The sequence below is a fragment of the Danio rerio genome, chromosome 5 (assembly GCF_052040795.2).
Source record: "Danio rerio strain M-AB ecotype USA chromosome 5, GRCz13ab, whole genome shotgun sequence".
Classification (NCBI taxonomy): Eukaryota; Metazoa; Chordata; class Actinopteri; order Cypriniformes; family Danionidae; genus Danio; species Danio rerio.
Genome location: NC_141025.1, coordinates 2030001 through 2050459, shown reverse-complemented (window position 1 = coordinate 2050459; position 20459 = coordinate 2030001). Strand labels below are relative to the sequence as shown.

Below are 20459 nucleotides of genomic sequence, written 5' to 3'. Positions count from 1 at the left end.
TCATCACAAACATCCATTACTAATACAGATAAAGCCCAGAGTTACGCTCCATCACTGACACAAAAGAGCTTTAGCTAAATAAAACAGCCTCATCGTGTTTTTCTGTCCTCATGAAGGTGAAGTGTGTCATTTTGGGATGTTAAAACACTTTCAATCTTTCTAGTTTGTTGAAGGAGTTGGACAGCATCCACTCAGTTAAAGTGACAAACAACTAACATGAATGGAAGTAAATGAATGATGTCGTGATTAAATTGATTTATCATTGGATGCATCCAATAAAACTTATTTTCAAAACTACGAAAGACGAACAAAACACCCTATGGTGAAGTCTGCAGTAAATTATTTAAAGTGATTTTATGTAGAGAGAAAGCACACAGAAAACAAGGCAAGTGAAAAAGTCTTTCAGCATAAAATATATACTTAATTTAAATGATATATTTAGTCTTTAGTTCATTTTTTATATGTGGCTGAGTAAAAAAAATGTTAATTAATCCTAAGAGATTCAGCCTTAAAATTCTGTCACATAATGTGATTCAGGAGATTTGTGAGCCTCTAAACCACTACTTTGAGTGCTTTTTCAGAATTGACGTACAGTATAAACACTCCCAATCACAATCCAGAATTAAAGAGGTCACTGACCAGACAGACATGGTCCTGGTCCTGGAAAGCATGCTGAAGCTGAGGGATCCAGGGGCTGGAGTTCAAGGCAAGGATGCTTTTCTCCTCTTCAAAAAAAGCCACCTAGAAGAAGAGTTCACCTTCATGAGATCCTGAGACACAAGCAACAGCTGCTAGATATTATAAACTCAATTAATAAAAGTCTTGCAGTTGATGCTTTTGTTTATTTCATTCATTCACTTTCTTGTCGGCTTAGTCCCTTTATTAATCCGGGGTCGCCACAGCGGAATGAACCGCCTACTTATCTAGAAAGTTTTTACGCAGCGGATGCCCTTCCAGCCGCAACCCATCTTTGGGAAACACACACACACACATTCATACACTACGGACAATTTAGCCTACCCAATTCACCTGTACCGCATGTGTTTGGACTGTGGGGGAAACCGGAGCACCCGGAGAAAACCCACGCGAAGGCAGGGAGAACATGCAAACTCCACACAGAAACGTAAACTGAGCCGAGGATCGAACCAGCGACCCAGCGACCTTCTTGCTGTGAGGCGAACGTGCTACCCACTGCGCCACTGCGTCGTTTGTTTATTTATTAAAGCTAAAATATCTGCGTTTAAATCTTTTGCTTATGAACATGGTGTTGTTAATAAAAGGTTGATTTGAGGAATGTGTTAAGAGGGTTGGGCAGCTGAACCTACAGTGCTGAGCATAAATGAGTACTCAAAGATCTCTCCTTTACATTCATATTTTCTACAGGACTCTTTACAGTAATACATGAGCATACACATTGTACAAATACACAAAACTGGAACTAATCTAACAAAGAAAATTTATATTGGAATTTAAAAAATGAGTAAACCTAAAGGAATATGTTGGAAAAAAATATTAAATGAAATGAATAAAAAAGAAAGAAAAAAAATCAAGTGAAATTTTAGTTGAAGATTGTAAACATTTTAGCAATAACTTGTTTGAATCTAATAGTGTTTTCTTTCTTTTTCCAAACCCTTCTTTAAATTTAATTTAATTTTAACTGTTTAACAAAACTGTTTTGTTTAAATGCACCAAAATATAAAGAATTAGAGTGACTTACATTGTGGTGAGAGCGCAGGCTGTTTTTGTCCATGATCTTCATGGCGTACACGTCTCCTGTGGCTCTCTCCTTCACCACCTGCACCTCGGAGAACTGTCCTCTTCCCACAATTCCCCTCACCTCAAAATCCTTCTTTCCAGGGAGAAGCTCCTGAACTTCAGCCACCACTTCAGAATCTGACACACACACAAAAATGGTGTTTAAAAATTTTAAAACTGCTTTTATTCTAGTAGAAATAAAACAAATAAGACTTTCTCCAGAAGAAAAAATATTATCAGACATACTGTGAAAATTTTCTTGCTCTGTTAAACATAAAATTCAGCAATAAATAACAGAATCAATGCTCCCTGTCATATTTAAGCATTTTAAATGTCTTTTTACAGTAATATTGAATTGATTTGACTGTATTTTACACATCTGTTATGTATATCATTCCTGTTTATGTAAAATGAATGGAAAATAGTTGAAATGTGTCCACAACTGTGGAATGTGTGACTTACATTTATTAACAAAGTTGGCCACATGTTTGATCTTCATGAGCTCTGGTGTTGAACACTCTTGAAAGAGCAGCAGCAGAGCATCAATCAGTCCTTCTCTGCTCAGTGCATTCACTCCTGTAAAGCCAGACATACTGCACTTCCCCTGGTGAAACACAAAATACAAAAAAGTGAAAATCACTGCAAACATTCACTTTATCCACATTAATGAATACATGGAACAAATGCAATCAGACTACAGGTTACAGCAACGCAATAATCACTCCATAAAATGCAGCTACTACACAGACAACAGTACTATACAGCACTTCTAAACAGCTTAAAGTGACATTTAAAGGCTTAACTAGGTTGATTAGGTTAACAAGGCAGGTTAGGGTAATTAGGAAAGTTATTGTATAACGTTGGTTTGTTCTGTAGATTATCAAAAAAATATATATATATATATCTTAAAGGGGCTAATAATTTTGTCGATAAAATGGTGTTTAAAAAATTAAAAACTGCTTTTATTCTAGCCGAAATAAAACAAATCAGATTTTCTCCAAAAGAAAAAATATTATCGGACATACTGTGAACATTTCCTGAATCTGTTCAACATCATTTTGGAAATATTAAAAAAATAAGAAAATAATGGGGTAATGGGATAATGGGAAAATAAGGGGACTAATAATTCTGACTTCAACTGTATATTAAACACACACACACACACAGTTGAAAGCAGAAGTTCACACTCAAAACAAGGAACATAATCATTTTTTTTAAAAAGTCTGATTGTAAATAATACTAAACTTTTACTATTTTAGGTCCATTAGGATTACCTAAATGATTGACATTTGCTAAATGCCAGAAAAATGGGAGTTTTTTTTTTTTATAGATTTTTTTTTTAATTTCTAGACAGTCAGAAGTTTACACACATTTCCTTGGTATTTTTTTAGCTTTGCTTTTAAACTGTGTAACTTTGGTCAGATGTTTTGGTTCTCCTTCCACAAGCTTCTCACAATAGTTTGCAGGAGTTTTGGCCCATTCCTCCTGACAGAATTGCTGTAACGGAGTCAGATTTGTAGGCTGTCTTGCTCGCTCAAGCTTTTTCAACTCTTCCCACACATTTTCTATAGGATTGAGGTCAGGGCTTTGTGATGGCCACTCCAAAACATTCACTCTGTTGTCCTTAAAGCACATTTGAACTAATTTGGCAGTGTGCTTAGGGTCATGGTCTGTCTGGAAGACCCATTTGTGGCCCAGTTTTAATTTCCTGGCTGATGTTTTGAGATGTTGCTTCAGTATTTCTCCATAATGTTCTTTCTTCATGATGCCATCTATGCTGTGAAGTGGACCTCCTGCAGCAGAACAGCCCCACAACATGATGCTGCCGCCCCCATACTTCACAGTTGGGATGGTGTTCCTAGGCTTGTAAGCTTTCCCCTTTGTCCTACAAATGTAACACTGCTCATTATGGCCAAACAGTTCAATCTTAGCTCCATCAGAGCACAGCACATGTCTCCAAACATAAGACTTTTCCCAGTGTAATTGAGCAAATTGAAATCTGGCTTTGTTGTTGATTCTGGCTTGTTGATTTTCACATGTTGTCACAAAAGGAAGCAGTGTGTTTGAGCTTTTCCTTCAATACTATTCTACAGTTGTGCCTCCAATTGACTCAAATGTTGTCAATTAGCCAATCAGAAACTTCCAAAACCCTGACATCATCATCTGAGCTTTTTCAGAAGCAGAATAATCTTACTGTGTGTAAACTTGACTTTCAAGAAAAGTTATAAGTTCTTCAAAAACATCTGTCATATTCTGCTATTAAGCAGAACAGAAACACATGTGATCATCCTAACATACCTAAAAGAAAAAAGTTTAGTCACATTAACAGCTGACCTTTCTTTAAATGGTGATGTGCCTTTTTTTACAGTCAGTGTATGTAAACTTCTGTTTTCAACTGTATACTATAAATACTTATACTAAGCGCAACAAATTCAGGAATCCAAGAAAATCAATAGGAAGTCCTAACATCTCTTCCACATGACTGTATATTGCTTGAGCTCACCTGCAGCAGCTGATTGAGTCGAGCGCAGCGGCTTGTGATAGAGTCGACTGCGGACAGATCTTTAACACTGCCATGACCTCCATATTTAAACTTCAACATCACTGCAGGACACACAACAACAGCAGAACAACATGAGTGATAGCTGATGGACAACACACACTGATAAGCCATCCACAGCAAAATACATTAAAGCAGTTTGTTTTCTTTATCATGCAGTCAAATGAAGGTAAAGGGTCTACTTCAATGATGGAAACATTCATAAAATAAAACGTCAAAACATGATTTAATGTTCTATCGTCATCCAGTGTAACAAACGTCAAAATGAACATACTTATTCTGAGCTGTACTTAATAAGTGTTAAAGAACAAGTGATCACTATGATTTAAATGTGGTAGACTTTTAAATGGTAAAAAACTGAGAATGTAATGGTTGGAAGGATGATTAAAATCAGTTGACAATCAGTATGTTGGAGCATAAATAAAATGAAATATAGTCTTTTAAGTCATTGAATGATTCTTGTTGTATGCTATATAATTTAAGTACCTGCCTACTAGAGGTGTTTGGGGAAAATAGATGATACCATTATTTTTTGGTTTTGTTCTGTTATAAAAAATACAATTATCCAGTTAAACTCTGCTGTTATTTTGGGATTTCCGCCTGGATTTTGCCTACCCAAATTTAAAAGCTTCCCAAATCCACATGCAAAGGTGTAATTGAAAAAATTTGGTATCATTTTAAAGAAAACCCTTTGAATTTTCATAAAACACTATTGAAAGTGTTTAAAATATCTGTATATGTTGTCTGTTATAATAAACACCTAAAAAAGAGGCACTTTTTGCATTTTATTATTATAAACTCTAACTTGAAAGTATACCTTATAGGTACTGTGTGGTCTAGCGTGCTGTAATTAATGTTGGTGGCTCCTGCACATGTCTGTAATCATAGGAAAAAATAAAAATGTCTCCACCATAATCTATGCAGAAGTTAATGTATTCCAACTGATGAGAGGAGCTGTACAAGCCACAGGGAGCGATCATTGTTTTCATATTTCACCATTCTGTTGTTTGATCAAACATAATTCACTGTGTTTGGATTACGTCAGACATATAAAAGGATTACTTATGCACATCACCTCAAAAACAGAGGAGAATGGCCCTGAAGTGCACAGCATAAGGTAAGAGATGACAGCTGTCTGTGCTTTCTGGGGCTGTTTATTGATCATAAATGTATTGTTTTCACTTCTCCACCATGGAAACACCGCGATTCATTCGGCAACTGTTTGATATGTGAATATAATTCAGTAAAAATAACGCTAGAACCGTATGAGCACCGGCAAGAGCTTTCACTTGAGCTATAACTTGTACATGTGTCATATGAAAAATATGAAAATGAACCAATGTTCAATACCCAGCTCGGGTATCCAAAACACTGTGCATTTAAGAGTAAATAACTTTCGTACAATAGAATAAACACCAAAGTGATGCATATGTGCATAACATATAGATTCTACACTTTCAAACGAAACCACTTACGGGGGTCTGGTGCAATGCTAGCCCTTTAAATCTTAAAGCAAAAGTCAAAGACGTCACAGGAGTTTAACTGGTTAATAACATGACAGCACAATGTAAAAGAAAGATATATTACACTGGTTTTGTTTTGATTGGTCTCTGTTATGTCTAGCATGAATAGTGTAGGTTGGCTGTAATTTGAGCTTTTATAGTGCATCAAATATATGAAAATAAATAGTGTTGCTTCAACAATTTGATTTAAAATATTCTTAAAATATAAGTATGAATTATAAGTATGAGGTTCAGATGCAAAAAACTACGTGCCATCTGAATTATTTCTCTAAGATGAGCATTTTTCTCAGCCTCCTATGTTTACTGTCAGTCATTTCACATTAAAGACAATGAAAATTACCTACTCATCAACACAAGCATGAAGTTAATACACCTACACACAGGAGTCTGGGAGAAATGCTCATTTTAGAAAAACATTTAGAGTCGATTGAGTGAAGGTACATGTGTATGTATGTATATGGTTTTTAATAGTAATTTTTTTTAATATAATTTTTTTTCCTGTATTTGTATTTTATTTATTATTATTTTGTTTATTTTATTTATTTATTTATTCATTTGTAAATGTTGATTGTTTTAATTGGGGATTGTTTTGTGGATTGTTATAAAATGTAAAATGCTATTTGCAAGAATAAAAATTTCATGACAAAAAAAAAAAAGAAAAACATTTAGAGGGTTTTTTGCATCTGAACCCTTGACATTTAATTTTTATCCTAAGTACGTTTTTTCATGGTTTTAGTATAATAAATGCAGCTAATCTGGATGTCAGCAGTTTTCTGTCGAGCTGCTTCGAAACATGAAAAACTCAGAAATGTTTTTGACTTTCCATATTTCATCATTTTTTCCCACATAGACTGCATTTTTTTTATAATAATAGCTTGCATTTATTGTTTCTTCAGTTCAAATGTACATAAATGATCATGAATATGACATATTACAGTAATGACTGACCTTTAATGACTAAATGTCAGTTTTTATAGATTATTGTGTGTTAACTAATGTTTATTATTAACAGTAGTAGTATTGCTTATAGTCAAATTTTAGCATGAAAAGGTGTTAACGTACGTAAAATGAAACCGAAAGCAGAGCACATCATTTAAATAATCATACTGCATTTTAGAGTTATGACTGCGACAAGCATTTGATATGCGTTTTCTTTCATAGCGAACACACAGTTGTGCATGAAAATAATGTTAGCAGTGTCAGTATAACTACTCTAGCCTATATAATGTCGATTTTACCAGTGAATAGTCTAATAATGTTGTCAATGACAGATTGCAAGCCTATCTCAAACATAATTTAACATCAGAATTATTATAAGCAGAGTAGAAATATTTATAGAAACCGGTAGACCTACCCATAATATTATTGTTGTTTAAGCTTTATTTTACATCTACAGAATCGTGAGAGAGGGCGAGGCAGTGGCGCAGTAGGTAGTGCTGTCGCCTCACAGCAAGAAGGTCGCTGGTTCGAACCTCGGCTCAGTTGGCGTTTCTGTGTGGAGTTTGCATGTTCTCCATGCCTTCGCGTGGGTTTCCCCCACAGTCCAAAGACATGCGGTACAGGTGAATTGGGTAGGCTAAATTGTCCGTAGTGTATGAGTGTGTGGATGTTTCCCAGAGATGGGTTGCGGCTGAAAGGGCATCCGCTGCGTAAAAACTTGCTGGATAAGTTGGCGGTTCGTTCCGCTGTGGCGACCCCCGCATAAAAACGGGACTAAGCCGACAAGAAAATGAAATGAAATGAATATTGAGAGAATAATGATCTTTATTTTAAGCACAAAAAAAAATTTTCGCTATTCTCATTTTAGCCAGAATCAGCTTTTGCTTGGCCCACATGCCACAGTAAATTATGGCACATGACTGGACTAAGTCTGACTTCCAGACAAGGGCCAAACATGCACCATATTTGAGTCAAGTAAAAAATCCATAACTTGGCCTGAAATGGGTGAAATATGTTGGCGTGTCACAGCTGCACATTAAATGGTAAACCCATGAAGCATTGCACTTCAGCTGCACTATGGGCACACTTATTCTCAAAGCGACCTGATTGGCAGAATTTTTTACTTAGTCAAAAATAATTTAAATGTATTTTAAATGTGGGTCAAGATAGGTTACACATACCTGGCCCACATAACCATTTTTAACATCTGAGCCAAATACTACATCTTAAATCTGGCCCAAATCTTGTGATCTGGCCCAAATCTTGTGAGGGAGTGCCACCTCTGACAAAATTGGGCCATGTTTGGTGTGCCAGATAAACGCTTGGTGTGCCAGCTTTATTTATTTATTTAAGTTTTAATGCCATGTCAGCAGCATTGTCTATATTCATGGCAGAAACACATACTAATAAATATACAATATATAATCATACAGGGCTCGAAATTAACCTTTTTGCTTGGTAGCACCGGTGCTCCTAACTTAAAAAATGTAGGCGCATCAGCCAAAATTTAGTCGCACCCACTAATTATGAGCACCGTTACTACAAGTTTTATACAAACAGATTTGAAATGACGTATAATCAAATCAGTTTCTTAACAAACATAAATTGTAAAAAACAAAAAGTGTACAAGTAGCAACAACACTAAAAAACAGTCACATACAATATTTTAGTTTGATTAAAGATAAATATTCGATATATGACATATGATATTCTATATTATGGTTCGGGATCTGTAGAGCTGCGCAATGATGGATTACTCTTCAGTGTTTTGGATTCTCAGTAGTGATTATTAACCACACTGAGCTAAATTGAACTGAAACTCTGAAAACTGCACTGACTATAATCTTCAATGTGAAGCTGCTTTGACACAATCTACATTGTAAAAGCGCTATACAAATAAAGATGAATTGAAATAAAAGTGCTCCAGAAGGCACCTTTTCAAACATTTCACGTAAATATTTCCTGAATCAAAACGTTCTCTAACATCATTTAAAAATACAGTCTATTAAACAGTCTTTGTTTTATCGTCATAATATTCTTACACAAGTCACACATAGGTTTTTCTTCCCCTTTCATAAATATGCGTGTGTAAAGTCTTGAGTGTCTGATTCTGCATCTCGTTTGTTCAACCTGATCCTGTCTATTTTCAAAAAGGTAATTATTTCTTTCATGTGCCAGCTTTATGCCAAATCTGGGCCAGAATGTTTTGCTACCAGGGTACAATCGAAATTATTTGATTGAAACACAAATCAACTTTTCTTTTATGCATTAATGATTTAAGAATAGCATGTTCAGAGGAACTCTATCTTTATGCAGATGATGCGGCAATTTTAGTATCTCATCAAGACAAAAGGGCCCTGGAAGAAATCATGAGATCCCAGTTAAAAAGTGTGCAACTGTTTTAATAAACTTTCTTTACACATGGGTAAAACAGGCTATTTTATTTGCTTCAAGAGTGAAATTAAAGAAAGATGATAGTTTTGTAGTCAAGATTAATGATTGGAAAATTGAGTCGAAAAATGTTGGAAATTATTTGGGATGTTTAATAGATAATAAATTGTCAGGGGATGCTATAGCAAGAAAGGTTTTTACAAAGATATGTGGAAAAATTAAATTCTTAGCATGGCAAGCTGATCTGTTTAAAATTATTAGCAGGAGCTTTAATTCAACCCCTTTTAGATTATGCTTATTTCGGTGTAGAAGCTGCTCACAGAATATGAACGAAAATTTGCAAAATGCACAAAATAAATTAGTACGAATAATTTTTAAAAATCATCCTAGAGCACATTTGCACAAAGAGTTTTTTAAAAGAATTATGTATGTTAGCTGTTAGTAATAGTGTGTTTTTTTGAAACTGGGAATGATATGTAAGAGGTTTAATAATGTGGTTGCTAGTTATTTGGGGAACTATTTTGAAATGGTGAGGCAACAGCATTCATACAGCATTAGGGGTTGGGATTTTAATATTTGTTTATTTCAATTTAGAAGTCTAGTGGAGGGAAAATGCTTTTATAATACAAGTGCAATCAACAAACTACCAAAATCAATCAAGGAAATAAAAGACTTAAGGAGGTTTTTAAAAAATCTATCAAAATATGGTTGTTTGATGAGGATAATTAGTCTGCATGGTGGACGAGGATGTTGTATTTATGTTACTTGATTGTGAATAAGATTGCGGCTGGTAGGCCATTAGCTGCGTGAAACATGTGCTGGATGAGTTGGCGGATTGCGAAAGTTAGATTTATATTCTCACATTCAGACTTTCTCCATAATAATATATTTTCAGAAAAGTATTCTTTGCAAATTCTATATATATAAATTCTATACATTCTCATTTTAGCAGCCACAGACTAAGTAAAAAAGTGCCCACAGTCAATCAAATAGTGCTAATGTTGTTTTGAAGTCATACTTGCATGCTATTTCTGACCCAATATTCAAAGTAGCATGGTAAACAATATAGGGACCATGTCACTTAAGTTGTGAACGAATGTGTGAAATATTAAACCAACTTTACCTTAATAGTTGGCAGTTCATTCCACTGTGGCGACCCCTAATTGATAGAGGGACTAAGCCGAAAAGAAAAATGAATGAATGAAGGAATGTATTTGTGACTTATTTTGTTTCGGTTTTAAATGTGAAGGTACTGTTTGTTTTATGCATTATCTGTATTTTGAAGCAATACTCGGTTTTATTTAACAACGAGGACCGCAATGGAAACAAGCTCAGGGCTTTATTGTGTTTTTATCCTCGACAGTTCTTATTTCAAAATGTTTGTGATACTAGTATTTTTGTACATCTTAAATAAAATTTGTCAAATAAAATTCAATTCAACTGTAAACAAAACAGCACGCCTATAAAACAACACAATTTCTAATATAATCAAGACTTAATCAAAACTAGATGTATAACTTTATACCGTTAGCTGACATGACTGTGCGAATTTTAACGTTATATTAAAAAACCGTTAAAGTAAACTGAACAAATGAACCGACTCTCAAGAATCAAACTGTAAACAATGTAAACGACGACTGATCATCGCATGTCATTTCACACGACGTTTAATATACTATGTAAATACAATATGAATAATCAGGAATTACAAGCTGATGTTACCAATATCGATTTTAAAGCTAAAAGGGCTCAAGTCTGACACTTTACCTAGCGCTAGTCATCTACCGATGAGTTCATAACGGTCCTGTTTTAACGAACACATTCAGCACATTCATTAGAAAGAAGATTAGTAGAAACGCTCACCGAATGTTCATATGATAAAATCTGAAGCGGTAAGCAGTAGTAAAATAGGATTAATCCCGTTCAGATGAACATCACTGACTGACTGAAACCTTCCGCACTTCCTGATCAATTTCAAATTTTGCGCTTTCCGCGCCAAAACTCATTGGTCGACGTCAACAAAATGCGTCAGGGCGTCAGCATAAGTCCCGCCCACCACTTCCATTCTCTGCGACACAAATGGTCCAGTCAGGAAGGGATACAGCTGTGGATATTAACATCAATAAAAAATGTGTGAAGGCTAGAAGGGATACAGCTGTGAATACTCACGTGAATAAAGCATCATTTTTGTGACACTGCACAACAATAATTAATATCTTAATTACTGTGAGGAATGGGGTAGAGGTAGACGTCAATAAAGTACAATTTAACGCGTAATTTAATTTTTTTACATTACTGACTGTTGGTTTGGGGTAGACTTTAATAAAATGGTTAATTTAATAAATATTATGAATAATATTCGGTAGAACAGCTGATTTTACATTACTCTGAGGGTTGGGTTTAGAGTCGGGTAGACTTTAATAAAATACAATTAATGGATATATTAAAAAATAATACATCTGGTTAATTTCTGACTGCAGCTGTATCTCTTCTAGCAATGAGGTACATTCATGACGTATACAGGCTAAATTGTATAATATGTATACAATATAAAGATGAAGTAGAATATAACTATACAGTCATAATCCACTACTCAGATTATAATCTACTGCTCAGATTATCAACACACTGATCGGGAAGATAAAATCTTCATAGTAAAATCTTCATAGTAAAATCTTGACTATGAAACATGAAAATTAGTAGTAAACTATACTATTATTAATATAATAAATAATCAGTGATATAATCTGATATAATAATATGCAGAATTCATGCTCTTCAATGAAGCAGATTATAAAACTATAAAAAAATTACCAAGGATTAAATGTTACCTGAAAAAAAATATATGTATATATGAAGTCATAATTATTCGCCCTTTTCTTTTTCAAATATTTCCCAAATGATGTTATACAGAATCAGGAAATCTTCACAGTATGTCTGATAATATTTGTTCTTCAGGAAAAAGTCTTATTTGTTTTATTTCGGCTAGAATAAAAGCAGTTTTTAATTTTTTAAACACCATTTTAAGGTCAAAATTATTAGCTATATATTTTTCGATAGTCCACAGAACAAACCATTGTTATACAATAACTTACCTAATTACCCTAACCTGCCTAGTTACCCTAATTACCCTATTAAAGCCTTTAAATGTCACTTTAAGCTGTATAGAAGTGTCTTGAAGAATATCTAGTCTAATATTATTTACTGTCATCATGGCAAAGAGAAAATAAATCAGTTATTAGAGATGAGTTATTAACACTATTATGTTTAGAAATGTGTTGAAGAAATCTGCTCTCTGTTAAACAGAAATTAGGGGAAAAAAAACAGGGGGGGGTGAATAATTCTGACTTCAACTGTATATTGTCATTTTTTAAGCATGTCTTCATTGTTGTTTACGTGATGTTATAAAATAGCTCAAATTAAAAATGAAATAATAAATCAACTAACAGGAATAACAAATAAAAACATAAATGTACTTTATTAATATAAACTTGAATACATATATAACATTTCTAATATTACATTTGTAATGTTTGTATTAACATTAGTCAATAGTTCTTCACTTGTTAATATCAGCAGTTTAAAGTGCACAGAAAGAAGAAAAAACCATCAGCTGTGAGACGATTAAATACTTAAAATGCTTATTTTATTTTTGTCATGTTAACTCATTTATTGACTGATCTTAACAAATAAAAGCTCATAGCCAAGTTGTACAATAAAATAAAGTTCTAAAATAATAAAATTTGTATCATCCCCTATTCATTTATTCATTCAATTTTATCTGCTTATCCAGGATCGGGTCATGGGGCCATCAGTCTCAGGAGAGAACCCCAGACTTTTCTTTCAGCAGACACTGGCTCCAGGGGGACCCCAAGGCATTCCCAAGCCAGCAGAGAGATATAGTCCCTCCAACGTGTCCTGGGTGTTCCCCGAGGCCTCCTCTCGGTGGGACATGATTGAAATACCTCCCTAGGTAGGTGTCTAGGAGTCATCTGAAACAGATGCCTGAGCCACCTCAGCTGACTTCTCTGGATGTGAAGGAGCAGCTGCTCTACTCCGAGCTCCTCCTGGGTGACAGAACTCTTCACCATCTATAAAGGTGCGCCCTGCCACCCTGAGAAGGAAACTCATTTCGGCGGCTTGTATCCGAGATCTTGTCCCCAAAGCTCATGACCATAGGTGAGAGTAGGAACGTAGATTGAGCAGTGAATCGAGAGTTTTGCCTTTCGGCTCAGCTCCTTCTGTACCACAACGGACCGGTACATCGACCACATTACTGCTGCCGCTGCACTGATCTGAAACAGGTTTGGACACCACAGGACATCATCCCACATATGACAAAAACAAAATCGACAAATGTTTGTTATTTTACTTTATTTCATAATTAAATCTGGTTTTAGCATTTATTTAGTATTTCTAAGATATTTTGTCTGATTTCATAAGGTACATTGTAAAAACGATCCATAAAGGAGTAGTTTTCTGTTTTGTGATTCATCTTTTTATTATTTCCGCGTTTATTTCTGCATAAATAAAGTTGCATGATGGTATTTTAAACTTTCTTCCAGCAACTTTTAGCCTTGACAAGTGTGAAAGTGACTTGTATGAACATTTGTAATAGTGTGCAGTGCTTTATTGTCAGGGTTGGTGTGGTATTACTCCACAGAAACCTTCTAATAAACTGCAGCTCATTTTCTCTTATTTTACACACTTATTTCTCTGGATATTACTTCCTATACATGATATTATTATTATTTTAAAGCACTAAAATGTCACTAAAAGTCACTTTGTTAAACTGTTGAGTTGAATTGTCGGCATCATAAGTTGACAGAGCAGAGATCAACATCCCATAATGCAATTCACAACCGCAAATAAACACGTGTAAATACAAAAACTGCAGTGACCCTATATAAACACCTCTTGAACATGAAATACCATTAAAGAGTTCAGACTTGTGTGTGTGTGTATGTGTGTGTGTGTGTGTGTACAGTCCTGAACACACACATATAAAAACAGCATCATTTCTCTCACCGAGTGTGAAGATGTGGTTTCCCTGGTGATGTCTGTGATCTCCATGGCAACCGTCTCCCTGAGCTGAGATGGTGAGAGACGATGGAGAGAAAAACAATCCACTGACCTCAGATCAGCTACTTTTCTTCTTCATAATAATAATAATAATAATAATAACAACATGTTTATTTTATATAGCGGCTTTCTGCAGACTCAGGTCACTTTACAGTGTACAAACAATCAACAAGAGCAACAAGCTGCAGTGCAGGAACTATTTCAGGTTTAATTTGAGTTTTTCTATAACATCCTGGAAACAAACATGAAAAGTGTAAACATACAGCATAGGAATACTCAAATTAAACTAAAGGCAGTGCTTAAACCACTACACCCCATTATGAAAATGAATATTGTTATGCACTTGTCAGTGAATATTGATATGTTGGTGCAGTTAAACAAAACACATCTATTTATTATGGAGATAACGACATGCCAAAACAATCTGAGTCGTGTTCATTTGAATTATTGACAATTGTAATTTGATAAATCTGAATTTATTTTTGCCGTTAAAAATGTTTTGATTTTGAATTTCTTTACTGGAATATTGAACTTCTGAAATTTAAGACAACTGACTTTTTCAAGGCTTCAGGTTTTTTTGTGTTCTGAATTCATGCATTAATTTTCTTGTTGGTTTAGTCGTATCTCACTGAAACTCCAAGTGATTTTACAAGAGAGAGGTTAAAGGCCTACAAGTCTTTGGATTCCAACAATGTTGTACTGCAGTGGTTCTCAAAGTGGGGGCCGAGACCCCTAGAGGGGTCGTGGAACAATGAAGGGGGGGGTCGCCTGGTGATTTCCAAAAATCTACTTATTATTATTAGGCCATAAGAATGACCATATTTTATCCATAACCAACTGAAGAGAAAAAAACAGTCATTTATAGTTACTATAGTAGCTTATTTACTAGTTCTATTGGATTGCGAGCCCTGGGGTAATTATATCATATTAAAGACAGCAATAGCGTCAGATGCAGCAGATTGATTTTATAACACCAGGTTAAACTTTCTGGCCCATTTACAGCCCTGACATACAAAAAAAATTAAAACGAAGAATAGACTTTGGTCTATTGGTGTGTGTGTGTGTGTGTGTGTGTGTGTGTGTGTGTGTGTGCGCCGTTGCATGCAAGTTTTCTGTATTTATAACCACCTCAAAGGATATTGGGGGTCGCGAGTCACTGGTATTGCTATTTTAGGGGTTGCGTGCTAAAAAGTTTGGGAACCCCTGTTGTACTGTGTGGTCATGTGCAGGAAATAATGCTCCATGATGACCAGATTCAACACTATGTAGAGCTGAAAACTGAGATTCTGCCCAGCCAAAGACTAGGAAAGAAGACAGAGCTGTACAAGGCCTGGGTCATCATCAACAAGCAGAACTACTGCATTCTCACAGCGAAGAGTGTACAGCAGGATATGAGAACACACATTTACATTTCATTCTGAGCATTCAGTGTGCGCAGTTTAATTCAGCATGTTTAACTGTTCTTGCTGAAATCATTGCTGCAATCAAACATGAGTGATGTGTCTGATTCAGCATATAGTGTGAACTCACCTGAACTGCAGAGTCCAGCATTATTAATTATGTCCTTCACCCCATTAGTACACCCCATTATGAAAATTTATTTTTTTCTCCATTTCTCAGTCAATATATTTTGGTGCATTTAAACAAAATTAAAATTAAATCTTAAAAATTAAACAGATATATTCATTAAATAATATTTACGTCACCAATCGTCTTATACTAATAATATATAAGCTAATTCAGTGTAAAAACGTAATACGTTTCTATATTTTGTAATTGACAAGTGTTTATTTCGGGTTGAGAGTTGCATTATGGGATGTTCGTAATATACAATTAGCGGTTTTACATATTTTGTGAATCATGTTTTTATTTTTCCATGTTTATTTCCGCTTCTGAATTGCATTATGGGAGCTTGACCTTTCCTCCAACAGCTTTCAACCTGTAAAAAGTGCCTTTTCTGAGCATGTGTAATAGTGTGCAGTGCTATATAGGGTTGCTGTATATTACGCTACAGAAACGTTCATTAATGAATTCATACAAAAATCATAATTCTGTCATCAATTACACACGTTTATATTCTTTAAAAAAACACCTTTTCAAATCTGAAGTTCTTCTGTAAAACACAAATCGAGATATTCAGCAGAATGTTCGTGTTGCACTTCTATGGGGTTACATTTGTGACACAATTCGGCATGCAAAATATGATTTGAGCATGCAAAAAGCCATTTATCAAGCTTCATTTTGTGTGTCAAAACATGATCTTTTGTGTGCATAATTGTTGAAACGCAAGCAACAATCCATTTTGCGCACTCAAAACGTGATCTATTGCATGTAGAACTGGACATCTATGGGGTTAGACTTGTGACAATTCGGTACGCAAAAAATCGTGTTGAGTGCGCTCTATGACTTGTTGCATGCATGTTAACACTTTAAGCATAAAAGATCATGTTTTGCGCATGCAACAAGCCATGTTTGGAGCTCAAAACATGATCTATAGCACCCTGTGCATAATTGTTAATTGTTAACGCACATGCAACAAGCCATTTTTCACACTTAAAAAATGATCTATTGCATGTTGCACTGTACAGAAGCTTTCTAATAAGCTGCAGCATTTTCTGTCATTTTACAGGCTTATGTCTCAAGATATTATTTCTTATACATGATAGTATTATTTTAAAGCACTAAAATGTCACTAAAAGTCACTTTGTTGAACTGTTGAGTTGAATTTTCAGCATCTGAAGTGGACAGAGCAGAGATCAACATCCCATAATGCAATTCACAAACACTTGTGAATCACAAACTGATGTGTTACAGTGCAGGAGGGCGAATAATTTAGTTTGGAGGCAAAACAAGCACTAGAGCGACACCTTGTGGTAGAACTAAACACAAGCGCATGTCAAGAAAAACAAACCCACTCTTGTCTTAAAATGTTTATTATGGTTAGACTCGTGTTGGGACAATGGATATGCCTAATATCTTCCAGTGTACACCAGATCATTCCACAAAGAAACACACAGACGCACGTGTCCGAGTCAGAAAGACAATCAGAAATCTGCGCAGCGGTGCTTTAGTGAGGCTCAAACTCTCCCCAAATCTGTGCAAAACACCACTGCAGTTATGCTCAGCTTCACCTACAATAAACACTGAAGTGCTGCTGTGTCTTTTATTAAAATAAACTGCACGTTACAGTGCAGAAATGCACGTTCATATTGATTATTTTTGTCTTGTTCTCCAATGCAGGTCCCACTTTTTCATTAATGTATTTACTAGTATGAATAATCTTATTTAGGATTTATTAATCACATCTTAACACTTACTAATGCATTATTAAAATACTAAGTTGTGCTTGTTAACATTAGTTAATGCACTGTGAGCTACAGTTAATCAAGAATCAATGACTTTATGAACTAACATGATTAACAAATGTGAATAAATACTGTATTTGTTTACTGTTAGTTCATGCTAGTAAATATTTGAATAATGCATAAGTAAATGTGGAACTATGATTCATAAATGCTGCACAACACAGGTATTTAGTTTATGTCAGTCTAATGAAACCTGATTATAAAGTGTGCACAAAAATGCATCAACAAGACATAAATAACGAATAATGAAGGCTGATTTTGTCTGGCTCTCAGTTTGTGGCACTGTAAACCATGAACTCATCCAAAAATGATCATTCTGTCTTCATTTGCACACGTTAATACTCTTAATAAAGCACATTTTCAAATCTGAAGTTCTTCTGTAAAACACAAATCGAGATATTCAGCAGAATGTTCGTGCTGCACTTCTATGGGGTTACATTTGTGACACAATTCGGCACGCAAAAAATCATGATTTGAGGGCACACAATGACTTGTTGCATGCATGTTAACACTTACTTGCGTAAAAGATAATTTTTTGAGCATGCAACAAGCCATGTATTGAGCTCGAAACATGATGTTTAGTATGCATAATTGTTCATGCGCATACAATAAGGCATTTTGCATGCTCAAAACATGATATTTTGCATGCAGAATTTATAACACGTATGCAACAAGCCACTTTGCACACGTAAAACAATCATTTGTGCGCAGAAATGTTAATATGTATGCAACAAACCATTTTGCAGGCTCAAAACATGATCTTTAGCACCAATAATTATTAATATCTTTGCAATAAGCCATTTTGCACGGTCAAAACATGATGTTTTGCATGTCAAATAATTAAAACATGCTCAAAATATGTTTTGTGAGCATAATTGTTAATGTGCATGCAACAAGACATTTAGCGCACTTAAAACATGATCTTTTGCATGACAAATTGTTTACACTCATGCAATACATTTTGGCGCACTCAAAACATGATATATTTTGCACATGGAATTGTTATAACGCATGCAACAAGCCATTTTGCATGCTTAAAACATGATCTTTAGTGTGCATAATTGTTCATTTCTGTGCAACGAGCCTTTGTGCATGCTCAAAACATGACCTATCGTGCACAGAATTGTAAACGCGTGTGCAACAAGACATTGTACACGCTCAAAACATGATCTTTTTCCATGTAGAATTGATCATGTGTGTGCAACAAGCCATTTTGCACGCTCAGAAGATGATCTTCAGCACGCAGAATTGTTGACTTATGTGCAACAAGCCATTTTACGTTCTCAAATCGTGATCTTTTGCATGTAGAATTGTAAACAAATATGCAACAAGCCAATTTGTGCACTCAAAACATGATCTTTTGTGTGCATAACTGTTAATGTGCATGCAACAAGCCGTTTTACACACTTAAAACATGATCTTTAGCACCCAGAAATGTTAATGCCTGTGCAACAAGCCTTTTTTTTTGCACTTAAAACATGATCCTTAGTGCTCAGAATTGTCAACACGTATACAACAAGCCACTCTGCGCTCTCAAAACATGATCTTTTGTGTGCAAAACTGTTAATGCATGCTCAACAAGCCATTTTGCGCTCTGAAAACATAATATTTTGCACGCAGAATTGTTAACTTGTGTGCGACAAGCCATTTTGCGCACTTAAAACATGATCTTTTGCATGTATTATTGTAAACGTGTGTACAACAAGCCATTGTGCACGCTCAAAACATGATCTTTTTCCATGTAGAATTGATCATGTGTGCAACAAGCCATTTTGCACGCTCAGAAGATGATCTTCAGCACGCAGAATTGTTGACTTACGTGCAACAAGCCATTTTACGTTCTCAAATCGTGATCTTTTGCATGTAGAATTGTAAACAAATATGCAACAAGCCAATTTGTGCACTCAAAACATGATCTTTTGTGTGCATAACTGTTAATGTGCATGCAACAAGCCGTTTTACACACTTAAAACATGATCTTTAGCACCCAGAAATGTTAATGCCTGTGCAACAAGCCTTTTTGTGCACTTAAAACATGATCCTTAGTGCTCAGAATTGTCAACACGTATACAACAAGCCACTCTGCGCTCTCAAAGCATGATCTTTTGTGTGCAAAACTGTTAATGCATGCTCAACAAGCCATTTTGCGCTCTGAAAACATGATCTTTTGCATGTATTATTGTAAACGTGTGTACAACAAGCCATTGTGCATGCTCAAAACATGATCTTTTTCCATGTAGAATTGATCATGTGTGCAACAAGCCATTTTGCACGCTCAGAAGATGATCTTCAGCACGCAGAATTGTTGACTTATGTGCAACAAGCCATTTTACGTTCTCAAATCGTGATCTTTTGCATGTATTATTGTAAACGTGTGTACAACAAGCCATTGTGCATGCTCAAAACATGATCTTTTTTGTGTATAATTGTTAACACATATGCAACAAGACATTTTGCGCTCTCAAAACATGATCTTTTGCACACAAAATTGTTAACTTATGTGCAACAAGCCATTATGCACGCTCAAAACATAATCTTTTGCATGTAGAATTTGTTAATGACTGTGCAACAAACCATTGTGCACGCTCAAAACATGATCTTTTGTGTGTAGAACTGACAAGGTGTGTGCAACAAGCCATTTTACGTTCTCAAATCATGATCTTATGCATGTAGAATTGTAAACAAATATGCAACAAGCCAATTTGCGCTCTCAAAACATGATATTTTGTTTGCATAACTGTTAATGCGTGCTCAACAAGCCATTGTGCACGCTCAAAACGATCTATTGCATGTAGAATTGTTGCAATGACTGTGCAACAAACCAATGTGCACGCTCAAAACATG

At 35.2% G+C, this 20459-nt stretch overlaps 3 protein-coding genes across 16 annotated transcripts in view; all 3 read right to left on the bottom strand.

Moving 5' to 3' along the window:
* The window catches only part of cita (citron rho-interacting serine/threonine kinase a), a 231861-nt gene extending 220723 nt beyond the window's left edge, over nt 1-11138 (bottom strand). For all 12 annotated transcript variants that reach the window (XM_087253077.1, XM_087253078.1, XM_087253081.1 and 9 more), the window contains exons 1-5: nt 11032-11138; nt 4259-4359; nt 2218-2359; nt 1718-1893; nt 640-741 (exon numbers count right to left, since the gene is read on the bottom strand). In XM_087253077.1, the coding sequence (XP_087109203.1) occupies nt 640-741; nt 1718-1893; nt 2218-2359; nt 4259-4357 (519 nt within the window). In that variant the 5' untranslated portion in view covers nt 4358-4359; nt 11032-11138. The remainder of the gene's footprint in view (nt 1-639; nt 742-1717; nt 1894-2217; nt 2360-4258; nt 4360-11031) is intronic.
* Nucleotides 1-20459, bottom strand: part of dnm1a (dynamin 1a) — a 582590-nt gene that overhangs the window by 182428 nt on the left and 379703 nt on the right. The gene's annotated exons all lie outside the window — the stretch shown is intronic.
* The window catches only part of rab35a (RAB35, member RAS oncogene family a), a 33532-nt gene continuing 30240 nt past the window's right edge, over nt 17168-20459 (bottom strand). Inside the window, exons 6-8 of one of the 2 annotated variants that reach the window (XR_015490620.1) lie at nt 20252-20459; nt 19454-19697; nt 17168-19394 (exon numbers count right to left, since the gene is read on the bottom strand). The exon at nt 20252-20459 is cut by the window's right edge and continues 1552 nt beyond it. The gene's annotated coding sequence lies outside the window, so the exon portion shown is untranslated. The other variant, XM_087252953.1, reaches the window with a different exon arrangement.